General features: G+C 41.1%; 1 protein-coding gene across 18 annotated transcripts in view; it reads left to right on the forward strand.

Moving 5' to 3' along the window:
• Nucleotides 1–7551: 7551 nt before the first annotated feature.
• Nucleotides 7552–14732, forward strand: part of LOC137285224 (myosin heavy chain, striated muscle-like) — a 35565-nt gene continuing 28384 nt past the window's right edge. For 11 of the 18 annotated variants that reach the window (XM_067817508.1, XM_067817510.1, XM_067817509.1 and 8 more), the window contains exons 1-5: nucleotides 8878–9212; nucleotides 9459–9602; nucleotides 11040–11196; nucleotides 11854–11881; nucleotides 13303–13411. In XM_067817508.1, the coding sequence (XP_067673609.1) occupies nucleotides 9018–9212; nucleotides 9459–9602; nucleotides 11040–11196; nucleotides 11854–11881; nucleotides 13303–13411 (633 nt within the window). In that variant the 5' untranslated portion in view covers nucleotides 8878–9017. Of the gene's footprint in view, nucleotides 7628–8877; nucleotides 9213–9458; nucleotides 9603–11039; nucleotides 11197–11853; nucleotides 11882–12783; nucleotides 12905–13302; nucleotides 13412–14732 lie in introns of those variants that run through there. The other 7 variants (XM_067817500.1, XM_067817502.1, XM_067817513.1 and 4 more) reach the window with 2 other exon arrangements.

Raw genomic sequence — 14732 nt, forward strand, 5'->3', positions numbered from 1 at the left:
TAGGCGTGACTGCTTTATGTTGAATAATGTCTTCACAACCAATTATTGTAAGATATAGTGCAGGCCACCAAAGACAGACTGGTCGGTCCTAACCAAATATGATCAATCGAGCACCTGGCGTCGAGATACGAAGGGTCAGAGGTCAGACTCACAGCTGGTTAAAGTCCAGTCCCACGCGGATGGACATAACCCACAATGTGGGGGTGGTCAAGAGATCAGGTTATAGGTGCCGGACGTTTGAAAATTAGATCTCTTTGTGCAGAGATTCGATGCTTGTGTGAGTGACTGCCTACATTCAGAAAACCCAGTGTGTACCACTGGAACGTCATCGTTGAAACTGGAAATCACGGATGCAATCAAGTTAATGCATCTGTTCCGAATGATACCGTTAACTCTCATAGGTATACTGGGCGCCTTGGTGTTACGTGTTGGCTAATGTCAGTGAAAATGCATTCCAGTTTTAGAATTTGTTGTTGTTTCTTATCTCTATGATACACTGGGAGTTACAAATATAGCCTACACAAGACGCGCGTAAACAAGAAGTAGTTTATATACATTTACAAGAATGTTCTGGAAGCCAGGATATTGCATCCTAGGTTGTGTTGCACACTGAAGTCCGTGTACCAATGATGAGGAAATATCGTGGTAAGGACACATGCAGTCAGTCAGTCAGTCAGTCAGTCAGTCAGTTTAAACATGGCAGGGTACAAGAAGACTGTGAGGAAACGTCAGAGTCAGGACACGTACAGACAAGGCGTACATAGCAGGGTATCAGTTCACAACCAGACATATCAATGGATGAAGGTGAAGAAACATTGCACAGTTTCAAAGTTCTGCTCCAGAACTTTCTGTCGAAGTATTTGTTTGGGATATATCTTACTCTTTGCTGTTAATCATACTACACGACTGATATAGAGTAATATGCACTGTTTATCTTCCTTTTTGTGGGATATATGTTAATCATTATTGCTAAGCCTACTCTACGAGGACTGCCTGCTAAAATGTATTAATACCTTTCTGCGAGGTGTTACTTTATCGTTAACATTGTGGCACCAACTACAAGCCAACCCTCGTCTGTGGTTGTTTGTCGTCTACCTTCTTCTACGGTGTGTATATTGTCTTTGTGGTTAACTCTCCTCTATGGGGAATATATTTAATATTTCTTATTAAATCTATTACAACTGTTATGTGGATACTGATATGTGATTTGTTTTGCTGACATCCGGTGTCATCTCTCATATCAATGTGATCCATTCATGTAGGTTTCATTTTCCGTTTCACACCCAATGGTAACTGTTTCCAGTGATGACGGAGCCTGGATATATTCTCTGTGATTATGTTTATTGAAAGTTTAATAACATACATGCCAGTTGCAATGAATCTTTCTGTAATTGAATGGAACATGATCCCAGAATCTTCCTTCCGAGCATTTAAATCTACAACTGTGTGGTATGACACTCAGAGTTACACCAACTATTAGAGACCTCTTTCTAACCACTGTAAGAACATATTCATTGTTCTATATAGAAGGCGCTGACTTGATGACGTCGCAAAACCATGTGTAACAGCAGGTATACGAGGGGCTCGTTCACACTTCAAACTACTGCACGTGTAGCATGTATTTGTGACTGTGTAAAGCGTTTCTCATGGAGCATGCAAGTAAGATATTCCACACAAGCCGAGCACATTAGGGAAAGGTAACACACAGGTAATGAAGCATTAATCGTAATGACTGAGGAGTGAATTAATGGCGGTGTGGGCTTCACTGGAATCGTTTCCCCTGATTAGGTGTTGTACGGGCCAGTAAGTAGGAATTACAAGTAATAGAAAAACAATCTTCAACTTGTCTTAATAAACTGTGAGTATACATAACATAATGTGTTTATGTGCGTGTTTATTTACATACATACAACTTTGATGATTGTAACTTTCAGTTGTAACTTGTAATCTCTCAGTGATGATATTCTACAAAAAGAATGTGAAAAAGTCGAGATTGTGTGTGCGTGTGCGTGTGCGTGTGCGTGTGCGTCCCTGCAGCATTGCATGTATTCACTGAATATCACAGTAAGGTGTATGAAGAGTTTGTCAACAGATACATCAATGTCACCTGAATCACCAACAGACGCAGAATAGGAGAGGAGGAATCACGCCATTATATACCAGCTGGTTCTTTCACTCCGTTTAGACAACAGACCGGGGAGAACATATACACTCACGATGCAGCGGACTGCCGCAGTAAACTACCTTCAGAATGAACACGGTTATTACGAACTGACCATATAAACTAGATAGTGTTTCCTTGGTGCTGACCATGTGTTGGACATTGTAACATAACATCGAAACTGTCCAAACAGACAACAAACATTTGAAGGCAAGTGATTAACTGGGTTATGTTCTGACACTCTGAATTAATAGTTGCAAATTAGTTACTAGCCTTTAAGGTCTATTCGACTCATACCAATATGTTAACTTTAGTTCCATATTATGTGTAGATCGTTCTATGTTACTGGTACTGCCAGTGATGATCCGTGGTCAACTTCCCGGTATGTTTGTAATAATGGTTCAGCCGCCCAGCCTTGATGCCTCTCACTGCTGAACCAAAGGTCTTGTACCATTGAAACTGGGGCAGAACACCCATTAAACCTACAGGGTGCCCACTTAGCTGTGGGATTTAAATACACATACCGATTGAAGACACTGTAGTGATGCTGTCCGTTTCGTTACACTATAGAGCAGAATGCAGACATGTTTAACACATGCAATGTTATTGAATTACATTTACACACGTGGAATAACATACAACTTAAGACAGGTCGTAATCAGTTATGTTTTAGATCCAGTATATGACTTACCTCTTATCATGGCTGTCTGGTTCACCTCCAGTTCATGAGGGGTGACTGATAAGAGTCTTGCATAAAAAAAACATAACCTAAAGACATTAAAACGAAGTATTGTACATTATCCTCATTCGCACCGATACACCTTGCCAACTATGTTATACAGATTTATCAAGATTTATCGAGATGGTTGAAACAGATGTTATGACTTCCCAGAAAACGTTTTTCATGTTTTGGAACAGATGGCAATATGATCCAGATCAGAAGAAAGTAGATTTGAAGCTTTCAGACTCATTTATTATACAATGACTGATTACACGGAACAGCACTTTCTTTCTTATTTTCAGCTTGTAATTGCAGCATGAAACGCTCTTTTTAGTGTGTGGGCCCTTCGGAGATAACCCACATTGATGACCCCCTCTTCACCTTTTACTTGTGATACATACTGGTGAAGGGATCTGTAATGATTCTAAAACCTTGTGTGAGAGAGAATAAATATGATTAAATTTTAAAATATCTTGGACACATATACTTGTTGGCCATGTAAACCCTGCTAATAACAGTGTTTCTTGGTGGTGATGTCAAACGCTTCTACCGTTTTGGGTGTTGCCTGGTGTTTGGAACACAGGTGTCTTCCAAGTTAACAAATGTTCTTTTTTTGCAAAACTATAACTGCATGAGCTTTAACGGGGTCTATTTATCGTCCTCTGATAAGACGTCCGAAGACTGGAAATCCGACGAGCTGCTACCTTCATTGCCAAGTTTTCTTTCGTAATGAAATGTATCCTCTCCACAACCAGACGACTGAACAGTTCATTTTCACGTACTGGTTATACATGATGTCTCAGACGTCTGAACTGCTCATGCACATGGACAAGGCACATTCACATATCGCCTTAGGCGTCTGAACAGCTCATACACAAACACTAGTTACACATGGAACCTCAGGCGTCTGAACAGCTCATAGACACAGACATGGTCTTAGACAAACGCAAACACAAGTTACACCTGGGTCTTCAGACACCAGGACAGCTCGTACACACAAACAAATTCTTACACCTGGCGTCCCAGACACCAGGACACACCCTACGCACACAAAGGTTTACACATGGATCTCAGACACCAGCCACATCGATGCCCAGAAAAGTTTACACACGGCGTTCCCCACACCAAGGACAGATTCTGCCCACAGAAAGGTGTACACATGGTGTCTCAGACACCAGGACAGATCCGGCACAAAGAGCGGTTTACACATGGCGTTCCAGACACCGGGACAGACCCGATACACAGAAAGGTTTACACCCGGTGTATCAGACACCAGGACAGATCGACGCACAGAAAGTTTTACATATGGCGTCTCTGCCACCAAGGACAGATTCTAACTACAGAAAGGTTTACATATGGGGTCTTAGTTATAAACGGTAGCTCCTACACACAAAAAGGCTTATACATCCAGTTAAACATGACGGTATTTACTTCCCCGGCGTGTGTCAGAGTATCGGGATCGAGGTAGATAGGAAATGGCGTGTACAGGCTCAGCTAACACATAACAGGTGCTTAAAATCAGTGAATATTTCTCAGATTCTCTGGAGGTCCATCTCGCCCACCATCTTATCGTACCGAGGTTACAGGTTGATGTAGGACCTCCTCGCATGTCGGTGTCGGCAAACATCGACATCGTTTCGATCAGAAGGCTTTTTTCACCTGTTTGAGTTAAAATACACTTTGATTTACGGAATCCCAAAACATCTTGGGACAGATAGACAGGTTTCTAAATGTACCAATATTTCAGATTATACAACCGAGTTCTATCAAGGTTATGTTGACATGTTGTAATATGTACTGAAATGAATACTTTATGACAGTAATCAGGAAGGATATGGTAATTATGAACACTGATGTCAATGTGTACAATACGCGATACTGGCTCAAAGCCTAAACTTGTATACAACTATGGAAAGATGACTTTCGTCATAATTTGTTTTTGTATTCTCAACATTTGAAATTTAATGAGTTTGAAAAAACACAACAGTAGTGTAAATATGAATGTTTCACTGGAGGCAGTGTGTCTCTTTTAGCTTGAAGAATAGCACATGTACAATAGTGGCCAAAGAGACCACGTGAAAATAGCTTGTTAGCCTTACTGGATGCATATGCTCTTGCTGAAACAAATCCGATTGTGTTTGTGAGTGCACGCTCTAATCTGTACACGCCACGTACGGTCTGCGTCAAGGTGCAAGGGCACGTTCTAATCTGTAAACACCACACACTGCGTCAAGGTACATTGATACGTTCTAGCCTGTACACATCACATACTGTCTGCGTCAAGGTGCAAGGGCACGTTCTAGTCTGTACACACCACACACTGTCTGCGTCAAGGTACATTGATGCGTTCTAGTCTGTACACATCACACACTGTCTGCGTCAAGGTGCAAGGGCACGTTCTAGTCTGTACACACCACACACTGCGTCAAGGTACATTGATACGTTCTAGTCTGTACACATCACACACTGCCTGCGTCAAGATGCAAGGGCACGTTCTTGTCTGTACACACCACACACTGTCTGCGTCAAGGTACATTGATACGTTCTAGCCTGTACACATCACATACTGTCTGCGTCAAGGTGCAAGGGCACGTTCTAGTCTGTACACACCACACACTGTCTGCGTCAAGGTACATTGATACGTTCTAGTCTGTACACATCACATACTGTCTGCGTCAAGGTGCAAGGGCACGTTCTAATCTGTACACGCCACACACTGTCTGCGTCAAGGTACATTGATACGTTCTAGTCTGTACACATCACACGCTGTCTGCGTCAAGGTGCAAGGGCACGTTCTAATCTGTACACGCCACACACTGTCTGCGTCAAGGTGCAAGGACAGGTATTAGCCTGAACAAATCACATGATGTCTCCATGAGAGCGCTTGTTCTAGCTGTAGCAATTCACACACTGCCTGCGTCAAGGTGGTGCGCAGTACGTGATGTCTGCATGAAGGTGCTCTTCCAGACATGATGGTACAACACAATCCGCGGCAGCTCCTACATCTGACTAACTTGCCAAAAGTCAGTCTGTCATGATTTCGTTACCGCCCATGAGCTATTCAGGATGAATAAACGATTGAAAAAGTGTTTAAAGAACAATTAGCGTGTGAGGAGTATATCGGAGTCTGAAGGAGAGGCATGTGGCTCTTAGTAAACACGCTCCAAAAATATTCTCAAGTAGCTCAATTTCTCAGTTGCAAAATATTTATCGAAAACTCCGAATTCCTCACTGATAATCAACACCATTACCAAATCCATCATTTGATAAAATACAATTCAACGAAATAAAAAAGAAATCGGAAACTGACAGGCATGAGCCCCAGCGTATGTCAAGGTGGAATCGCGAGTGGGTGTAAGGCTGTCTGATCGTGAAAGGGGCATCTAACGACTGTTCTGGGAATATATAGATAGCACTGGTTCCATATACAGTTCCAGCAACTCCAGGCCGATATAGTATTTAGCTAGCCCACGACACGAGAGCGAATGCTCAGTCCAGTCTGCACCGCCATATAAGGGCATAGGCTACCACGGTTCCATGTTGTAAGGTAGGCAAAGTTTGTGCTGTTATCTCTACTCCTGCAGTATACCGAGACACAAGACCCTGCCTATAAGATACATACACTTCTCATCTCGACTCAACATCACGTTGCCATGGAAACCAGAACCTACTGCCATTCACAAGCCGGCCTGCTTCACTCAGGCTGGTGATACTAAATCTTGTGAAGGTGTGGATGAATTTATCGCTGAGAAAACAACTGACATGAAGACAACCTACTGTCACACTGTGTATTGTCTTAGCTTCCTATTTAAATAGATAGCGTAACGTTGTGGTAATGGACGGTAACGAACACACTCCTAACAGATTCATCAGTTCTGGTTGGATTGATGTCCATTGCGTTCACCGTGGTATATAATAGTGGGTGGGGATTGGGTCAGAGAGAATAAGGGAAGAGTCTCAGTAGTGAAAACTGGTCATTTTATTAACAAAATATTAAATGCATCAGAACATTCACTTTTCAGGAAGGGTGTGGAAAAAAATGATCAAGGTCATTGGAAGTGTCACTAAACTATGCTTCATCTCGTGATGGATTTGCGTTTCTAATTTGAAAGATGTTAGTGAATTCTTCTTCTTTTTTTTAATCTAAAAAACGAACACAAAACAACTGCGCCCCCAATCTCACTGCATTAATGTTGTATAAAAGCAAAGCTCTAACCTCCCCCCCCCAAAAAAAAAAAACCCAAACAAACAAAAAACAAAAAAACAACAACAAAAAGTAAAACAAACAAAAAAAACCCCAAACACCGCGCTACACCGAAAGATTAGATATGGGTGGTAATCTAAATTGACACTTATTATGATTAATGCTGACACACAATGCGCTAATTGAATAGCGGCCCCCACAGGGTTGTGCCTCACGCCTGAATTCTCAGGCGTCCCAGGGGGTCTACAGTGCAGAGGTCGAGTGCACAAGCACACACATCACCCCCGCTCCTCCCTACTAGTTTGCTGGCTCAGTCTCTGCCTAGCCGAAGAGGGCAGTCGTAGCCGCGTTAACACATGCCACGGATTCCCGGACTTTCCTTATACAGAAGCACCTACGTATTAAGTTACATATTTTCTGATTGGGTAGGATCTTCTTCTGGACCAATCAGAAATACGTTTGCATAATGACACATCTGTGAATTATAATGAGTGGTATAAATTGGATGTTCCCGTGTATCTCCACAGAACAGCTTTTGAACGTAAGTACATGGATTGTGGTGTGTGTGTGTCTCTATCCTATCAAACATTCATTCTGTATTTCCCTATCTCTCGCCATTATTACGTCATCACCTGCACATGATCAGTTAACAACTCTATTGCAACTTGGTAAACTTTAAAAAACTTATGTTTCAATTGAAAAGCTTTCTTTCTCGAATGACCCTTGACCTTCAAGTGCACCTACAGCTCCCCAAACCCTATCACCATTTACCTTAGTGTCAAACACACACGATATTTTCAACGTCTTCTGCATCATAACACCCCTTGCACGAACAGCTTGATCCTAACTTAAGCGGATTTTCATGTTTTTTGTGGACCCACTGTCAGTTGGAGATGTGGTGTGTGTTTCAAATCAGGGATGTGTTAATATCCATATTGGGATATCCGGATGCTGTGGAGCGTCAAGAATCAGCGGATGGATATACTCAGTATCCTGTGGAATGCCCGGATGTCCGTGGAACATAGTGTGTGACCATTCCCAGGAATGTACTTCATCAGTCATCAGTGACATGCATGGATTCTGTTAGCGACTGGTCCCAATACATAATACGTGGTTAGGACTGAATATGCTGAAAGGAAATGTTTTTGCAAACGTGCATGGTCTACAACTCATATGCCGTTATTTGTAAATTCTTGTTTAATCGTACTAGCTTCAAGTACATTTTAATTACAGTTATATATAGAATACATGGAAGAGATTAATAGTACATGTGATAGATTCACAGGTCTTATAGACTTCTTGCTAAATGAGGTGTCGCAGATTACCGCGCAAACCTCATAGGTGTGAAATCAACATGTTGCAATGATATTCCGTTAACACCATCTGGTCTTGTCGATTAACAATATCCTTATTCGAAAGAAATGTTATATGAGTCATCAAGTAGTTTCCATATCGCATGTAGAAAGGCGGATTTGGGTTGTGTAGACGCCTTATCTTTAAGTTGTGTATCACTTGGTGATGCCGTGTTGCATGCCATTTGAATGTAGTTTTAATATAGAACACTGGCATACGTGTTTTACATGTCCGTCAACCAGTAAATGCTTAAGCGAAATAATCAAAGGACACATAGCTACGATAAAGACAGGTGGCCGCGTGATACACACACAAGAGAACGCACGCACGCACAACACCTCATCGACCATTCGACGTACCTTAAAGATGCATGTTTGGGTTAAATAGTAGTTGTTTCCCATTCGGCCTACATCACGTAGCATTGACCTTGTGCTTCAGCGGGCGGATCTTGAGCTGTTCTGCCAGTCTCCAGTAGGCCTACCGTGGTGAAGAGTTCTCAATCGGCAGACTCGACACTTCGCACTTTCAGTGCAAACTTTCGGCAGAAGTAGGAGCTTGTCGCCACAACATCTTCCAAGATGTCTTTTGATCCTAAAGATCCCGATATGGAATACCTTGCGGTAGATCGCAAGAAGTTGATGAAAGAACAGACCCAGACCTTTGATGGTAAAAAGGCTTGCTGGATTCCCGATGACAAGGAAGGGTTCGTGGCCTGTGAGATTGAGAGCACGAAAGGAGAGGAAATAACAGTCCGGCAGACATCTAATAACGCGGTAAATATGATTTAAGTGACATTGCTACACCGCGGGTTTTAACCCCATACTCAAAAAAAATGAGATTCCTGTTTTACATAGCTGTGTTATTATTTAAGTAACCGGATGTATTTTTTCTCAATTGTTTTATACAAAGAAAGTTCTTCTATGGTATTTATGTAACACTGGATTGTTACACGTCTTCAAGAATTGAAACAAAACTCGTAGGTGCATATATTCATGATCATATGTTTTGTCTCTAAACAGCAAAGAACCGTCAAGAAGGATGACGTCCAGCAGATGAACCCTCCCAAGTTTGAGAAAATCGACGACATGGCCAACTTGACATATCTCAACGAGGCTTCCGTTTTGTACAACTTAAGAGCTAGATACACCTCTGCTCTAATCTATGTAAGTACTAATTCATACCGCCTCAACACATGTGATGCACTAAGACCTTTGCTTATGCTATGTTCCTTTATATGCCGAACATATTACATCCCTTCGAAAAGATGGTGGATGAGGATGTCATAATTAGTTTGGAAGTTTCAATGCTGACTGAAGGACACTATTAATCTGATTGACACGCTAACAGATTGAGGCACTGACGCTATTTCCGGTCCAAATGAAATGATTCTTAGCTGAAGCATGTATGAGACTAACAAGGATTTCTGTTGTCTCATCGTAGTGTGGATATGCTCGTCCACCATGGATGTTTATCTCAACACTCTCCTTTGTCAAGATATGGCCAATCCCCATCTGTATATAGGCGCCTTTTGTCACAAAGCCGTCTTTACAGCATGGCCTAAAATCAGACACTAACGTGTGTAATAGCTAAGATCCAGAGGTCGCTTCCTGGAACCAGACTCCGGTATCAAAGTACGTTTTTCTCTAGCTTTGGGTATACACTGGAATTAGCGATAGAGATGCATAACCATACCGATAACGTTTGAGACAAACTGTGACGTAATCTGATATTGACATTGCCAGAAAATAGAACATGATACATTAGATTATCAAGAAACCTTACAGAATTGTTTTCACAATATCAGTCCTACTTCAAAGAAATATTTATTTGCAAATTTCAAACAAAGCTAATGATGCGAACTCATGTATAATTGGAAGTTTGCGATTCGTGGACCTGTTGGAAACTATGGCCTGAAAGACGATATTCATGGACGATAGTGCAGATGCGCGGAGCGCTTGGTGCTATTTTTGGCCCCATCTTTCTACGACCTCCAAAGTCCTTGAAACCTTGGCAGCTTCACTTGCCCGGAATGTTTGAACGCATTTAGATACGTACAGTGTAGCCAATGGTTTCCCACAGAATATACATTCACGTTCTCAACATAATTATTTACATTGCATCTCCAAGTTTAACGTGTTGTAATCAGTTCACTGCATCTTGATCAGAGTTTGAATAAAAGATGCAGTGTTCCTAGGGCTAAAATGTACAATCTGCATCAAAAATAATCGCCAGAATAAACATGAAACTGTTTTCGAAAAAGAGATGTTGATGTTATTTAGAAGATGTAGACCGAGGATGACCGTCCACTGCATAGGATGAAAAAGGTGGATTGCTTTATGAGATAAAGAAAGTTAAAAAACTTTATACTCGATGTTTATGATTGTTTACACACTGATCTGTGATAAACTGGCGTCGTGATCCTGCAATGTGTTCATGTAATGAGGTAGGGTCCAAATAAAACTAATCCCCCTTGACTGATGAGGACAACTATATTCCCTTTTGCATGTGGTACCACCTTAATTACAGTGTATAAAATGTATCCATACTCTTATTCCTGTCTTCTATAGTTCTTTCTTCATTGTGATGTTTGTTTACTTCAGACCTACTCCGGCCTCTTCTGTGTCGCCATCAATCCCTACCGGCGCCTCCCCATCTACACAACCAGTATTATTGAGAAGTACAGGGGCAAACGAAGGGTGGAGATGCCTCCCCACTTGTTCTCCGTCGCTGACAACGCTTACCAGTACATGTTGCAAGGTACTTTACCACTTTCCCAATCTCTTAGGGGCACACACACACGCACGCACACATGTATGTATGTGCGCACGCACTCACGCACACATATATGTATGATTGTGGTGATATGGTATGACCATTACACTGACCAGCCAGTACTGAGCATGAATAACATTTGGATGGGAACCACTGGGGCCTGGAAACTAAGGGACACAACTCTCTGTAACGACTTGTAACCCGAACACCATTCTTACCATTGAAACCATTTGTACATCGGCAGTGTTCAACTCGTCTTATCACGTCACCATACATCCCTGTCGAATAACTTGTTATAGTCACCTACACACTATACAATACATGTTTCCTCAATGCTGATCTCCCTGACACATCTGACACATTACCAACGCACCTAGCCGTTCCTTGAGGATTGACTGACTTGTCATGATATTGAGTGTAATATGGAGTCTGCTATACTGCTACATGTCGACTCTGTTTAAGAAACTATCGAAGGAAATAGATCTATAGACATGTGTGACTAAAGAAAATGTATTTATGTACTCCGGGTACATGATAGATACAACTTTGAGTTACTTACGGGATTTAGACCCCAGGTGTACTTCACTGGTATGTTCTGATTTAGATACGTTCACTGTCTGAATGCTATACATTTATCCACAGACCGTGAGAACCAGTCCATGTTGATCACGTGAGTATACGATTAATTACTGACAATCCTCAGTTTTTACCCAATGTGTGAAATTTAACCGGCAATTTATCCATTCCTAATAACTTATTCCGCACATACCAGTTTTAATGCATGATAGACTAAAAGAACACAAAATACAGCAATGTTTTAACATGCATGTCCCCAGTAACAAGATGATCTAGTGATCTAGTCCATTTAAAGTTACACTTAGAATTCCTCACGTGTGAACTTTAAAACGTGTGTTTATGAATTTATTTAAAACGTCCTGTTAGATAGAAACCTTCTTTCCACTGCACATACCCTAATGTTTGTACTCATTAGAATAACACCCAGCTCGTGGACAGACATGGTAGGTTCCTGTGGTGGTTCATTCTCGGTTATCAAGTGTGTTAAATCTCTATTCTTGATAAATACCACGAAACCATTAACCATCACCCTGTCTGGCTCGAAAAGTGCAATCCTTTGAAGAGACTCAAATCCCATAGCACGACAGAAACAAGCGTGGACATAACGTTCCTGGACTTTTGCTGGCCCGTGTGGTGTGTTACCTTCCTCGCCAGTCGTAGCAAGGGACACAACTTTGGCTGGCTAAATGTTAAATACGTCTTCAGTATCGACTATGCATATCGATGGGTCGCTCACACTAGGTGACTACATCACTGCCGATCTGCTGCCGCTCCAGTGCAAGCAAAGTAGTTTGCCAGTGCAATGAGAGTTTACGCTAAGAGATAGTAGGAGATTGGCGATTTCCTTTCACACACAGAGTAAATGAGGTGAAACGGTATTTATGTAGGAAGAATAGAGATTTAATGTATTAATTTTGATAACTGAAGATGAAGGAAAACCATGGTAAGTTCCTGTTGTGTTGTGTTATATTGATGTTTGATAATTATTTTGGCTAGTGGTGAATCGGGAGCCGGAAAAACTGAGAGTACGAAGAAAGTGATTATGTATTTTGCTCGAGTGGCAGCTAATGTGCACCGAGAGGGTGGTAAAGGGCCCAAGAAACAAGATGACCTTTATGTAAGTCTTTATAGTATTTTGCTTCAAATATATACATGCTTTGTGTAATCTTGCGTAATGGTACCTTTGATGAACAGCAAGGATTCTGGGAAATGCTAAAGTGCCCTTTGGTTAAAAGATTCCTTTTCGGTCCAGTTATATTCGAAGCAGGTAATACGATTCGACAGTTGCATTGGAATACCTGTGGTCTATCAACGGTACCATTACAAGGGGTGACATTCATTAGCAACATGTTAAACTGCATCTTCCACCATCAGAGACAGGAACACATTAGCCGCCATTGTTCTTGTGAAGCTGGAAGATGTAGTTCACATATTGTTTTGACTCTCTGAGGATGGAGAGTGAGATACAGATATGAATAATGTGTATATAGACGATTCTGATCCTGTTCTGCACAGTGGCGAGTCTGGAGCTGGTAAGACTGAGAATACCAAGAAGGTTATCCAATATATGGCTATGGTGGCCGGAGGGTCAAAAGACAAGGAAAAAGACGAAAGTGACAAGAAGGTAGCAAAGTAAATCCCGTGTGCGCATGCTCCCGATGACGTCATAGAATCTACCTCTTACTGTATCTTTCAGCTATTTCTAATGTGTGTGGTTTCTTTAAGATACTATATTGTCTTCTGTTTAGAACATGTACACCTGTGGTGGTAAATGTGTATCAGCACCTTACCATTGACAGTGGATATTCAGTTATCTACACTGTTTAAAGTAAACAATGCATGGAGTTGTATTTTCACATAACTCTTCTATTCACGAAACTCCCTTTCCCTGTAGTATCCCTCTCGACTGGACCTGCTGTGGTTATATTTCTATTTTCATTAGTATCCATGACAGTGTCATCACTCTGATGTTTTTCTCTTTGGTGCTGCTGAACAAAGGCAGATAGTTTCCTCTTCCTTTGATTTCTCTTTGATAGAAAGTCATGAGTAACACACGATCCAACAAGAACATGACTGTCGTGTCAAGTCTTTGAAGGGCATTTAGAAGTGAAATGCATAAGAATGAAGATTGTATGGATATCAACTTCTTTATATGAACACAACGTTTCGGAGTTAATGCTTACTCCTTCATCAGGTGAAGAAGCAGTAAGCATTAACTCCGAAACGTTGTGTTCTCATATAAAGAAGTTGATATCCATACAATCTTCATTCTTATGACTGTCGTGATTGATAAACAGACGAATGAAATCTTAACATCATTTGGTGATACTTTGTTCAGCAGTTTAAATCTTTTCTTTCCAGCGAATTCAGTCAAAGTATTTTGATACTTCAAAGCAACTGTGATATTAATATCAAAATGCTTTGACTGTTTTACAAAATATTGATGATCTATGATATTTTTGTAAAGTGTTATTTGTGATTATTTGCAAGATCGCATAAAGCTTAAATTTTGATGACCTTTTTGCATAATTCATCATTCAAATGTTCAATATGTGTAACACTTATCGTCACATTGCATTATTCTTAAGTTTTTTGCAATTTGTGAACACATGACATGTATTACACGTATATACTTCTTCTTTTATCCCACCCTTTCAATAATCTACCAAACTCCACCCGTCCATATAATAAAACACTCCAATCGCCCTACTTCCTTGGCCCATAACAAAAAAATGCATTAAACATCCCCCCTCCCCCCAAAAAAAATACAAAACAAAAAAAAACCCCAAAAACCCACAACCTCGAAACCTCGAACACATCCAAACCCGATACCCGCCCGACCCTGTAATAAAAAAACTCCAACCCACAAACCCAACCTAACTTCTACCCCCTCATGAAAACAAAACAAAACTGTAAAACGACAAAAATCATCCTCCCACCCCCTA

Source organism: Haliotis asinina, chromosome 5 (genome assembly GCF_037392515.1).
Source record: "Haliotis asinina isolate JCU_RB_2024 chromosome 5, JCU_Hal_asi_v2, whole genome shotgun sequence".
NCBI classification, from domain to species: domain Eukaryota; kingdom Metazoa; phylum Mollusca; class Gastropoda; order Lepetellida; family Haliotidae; genus Haliotis; species Haliotis asinina.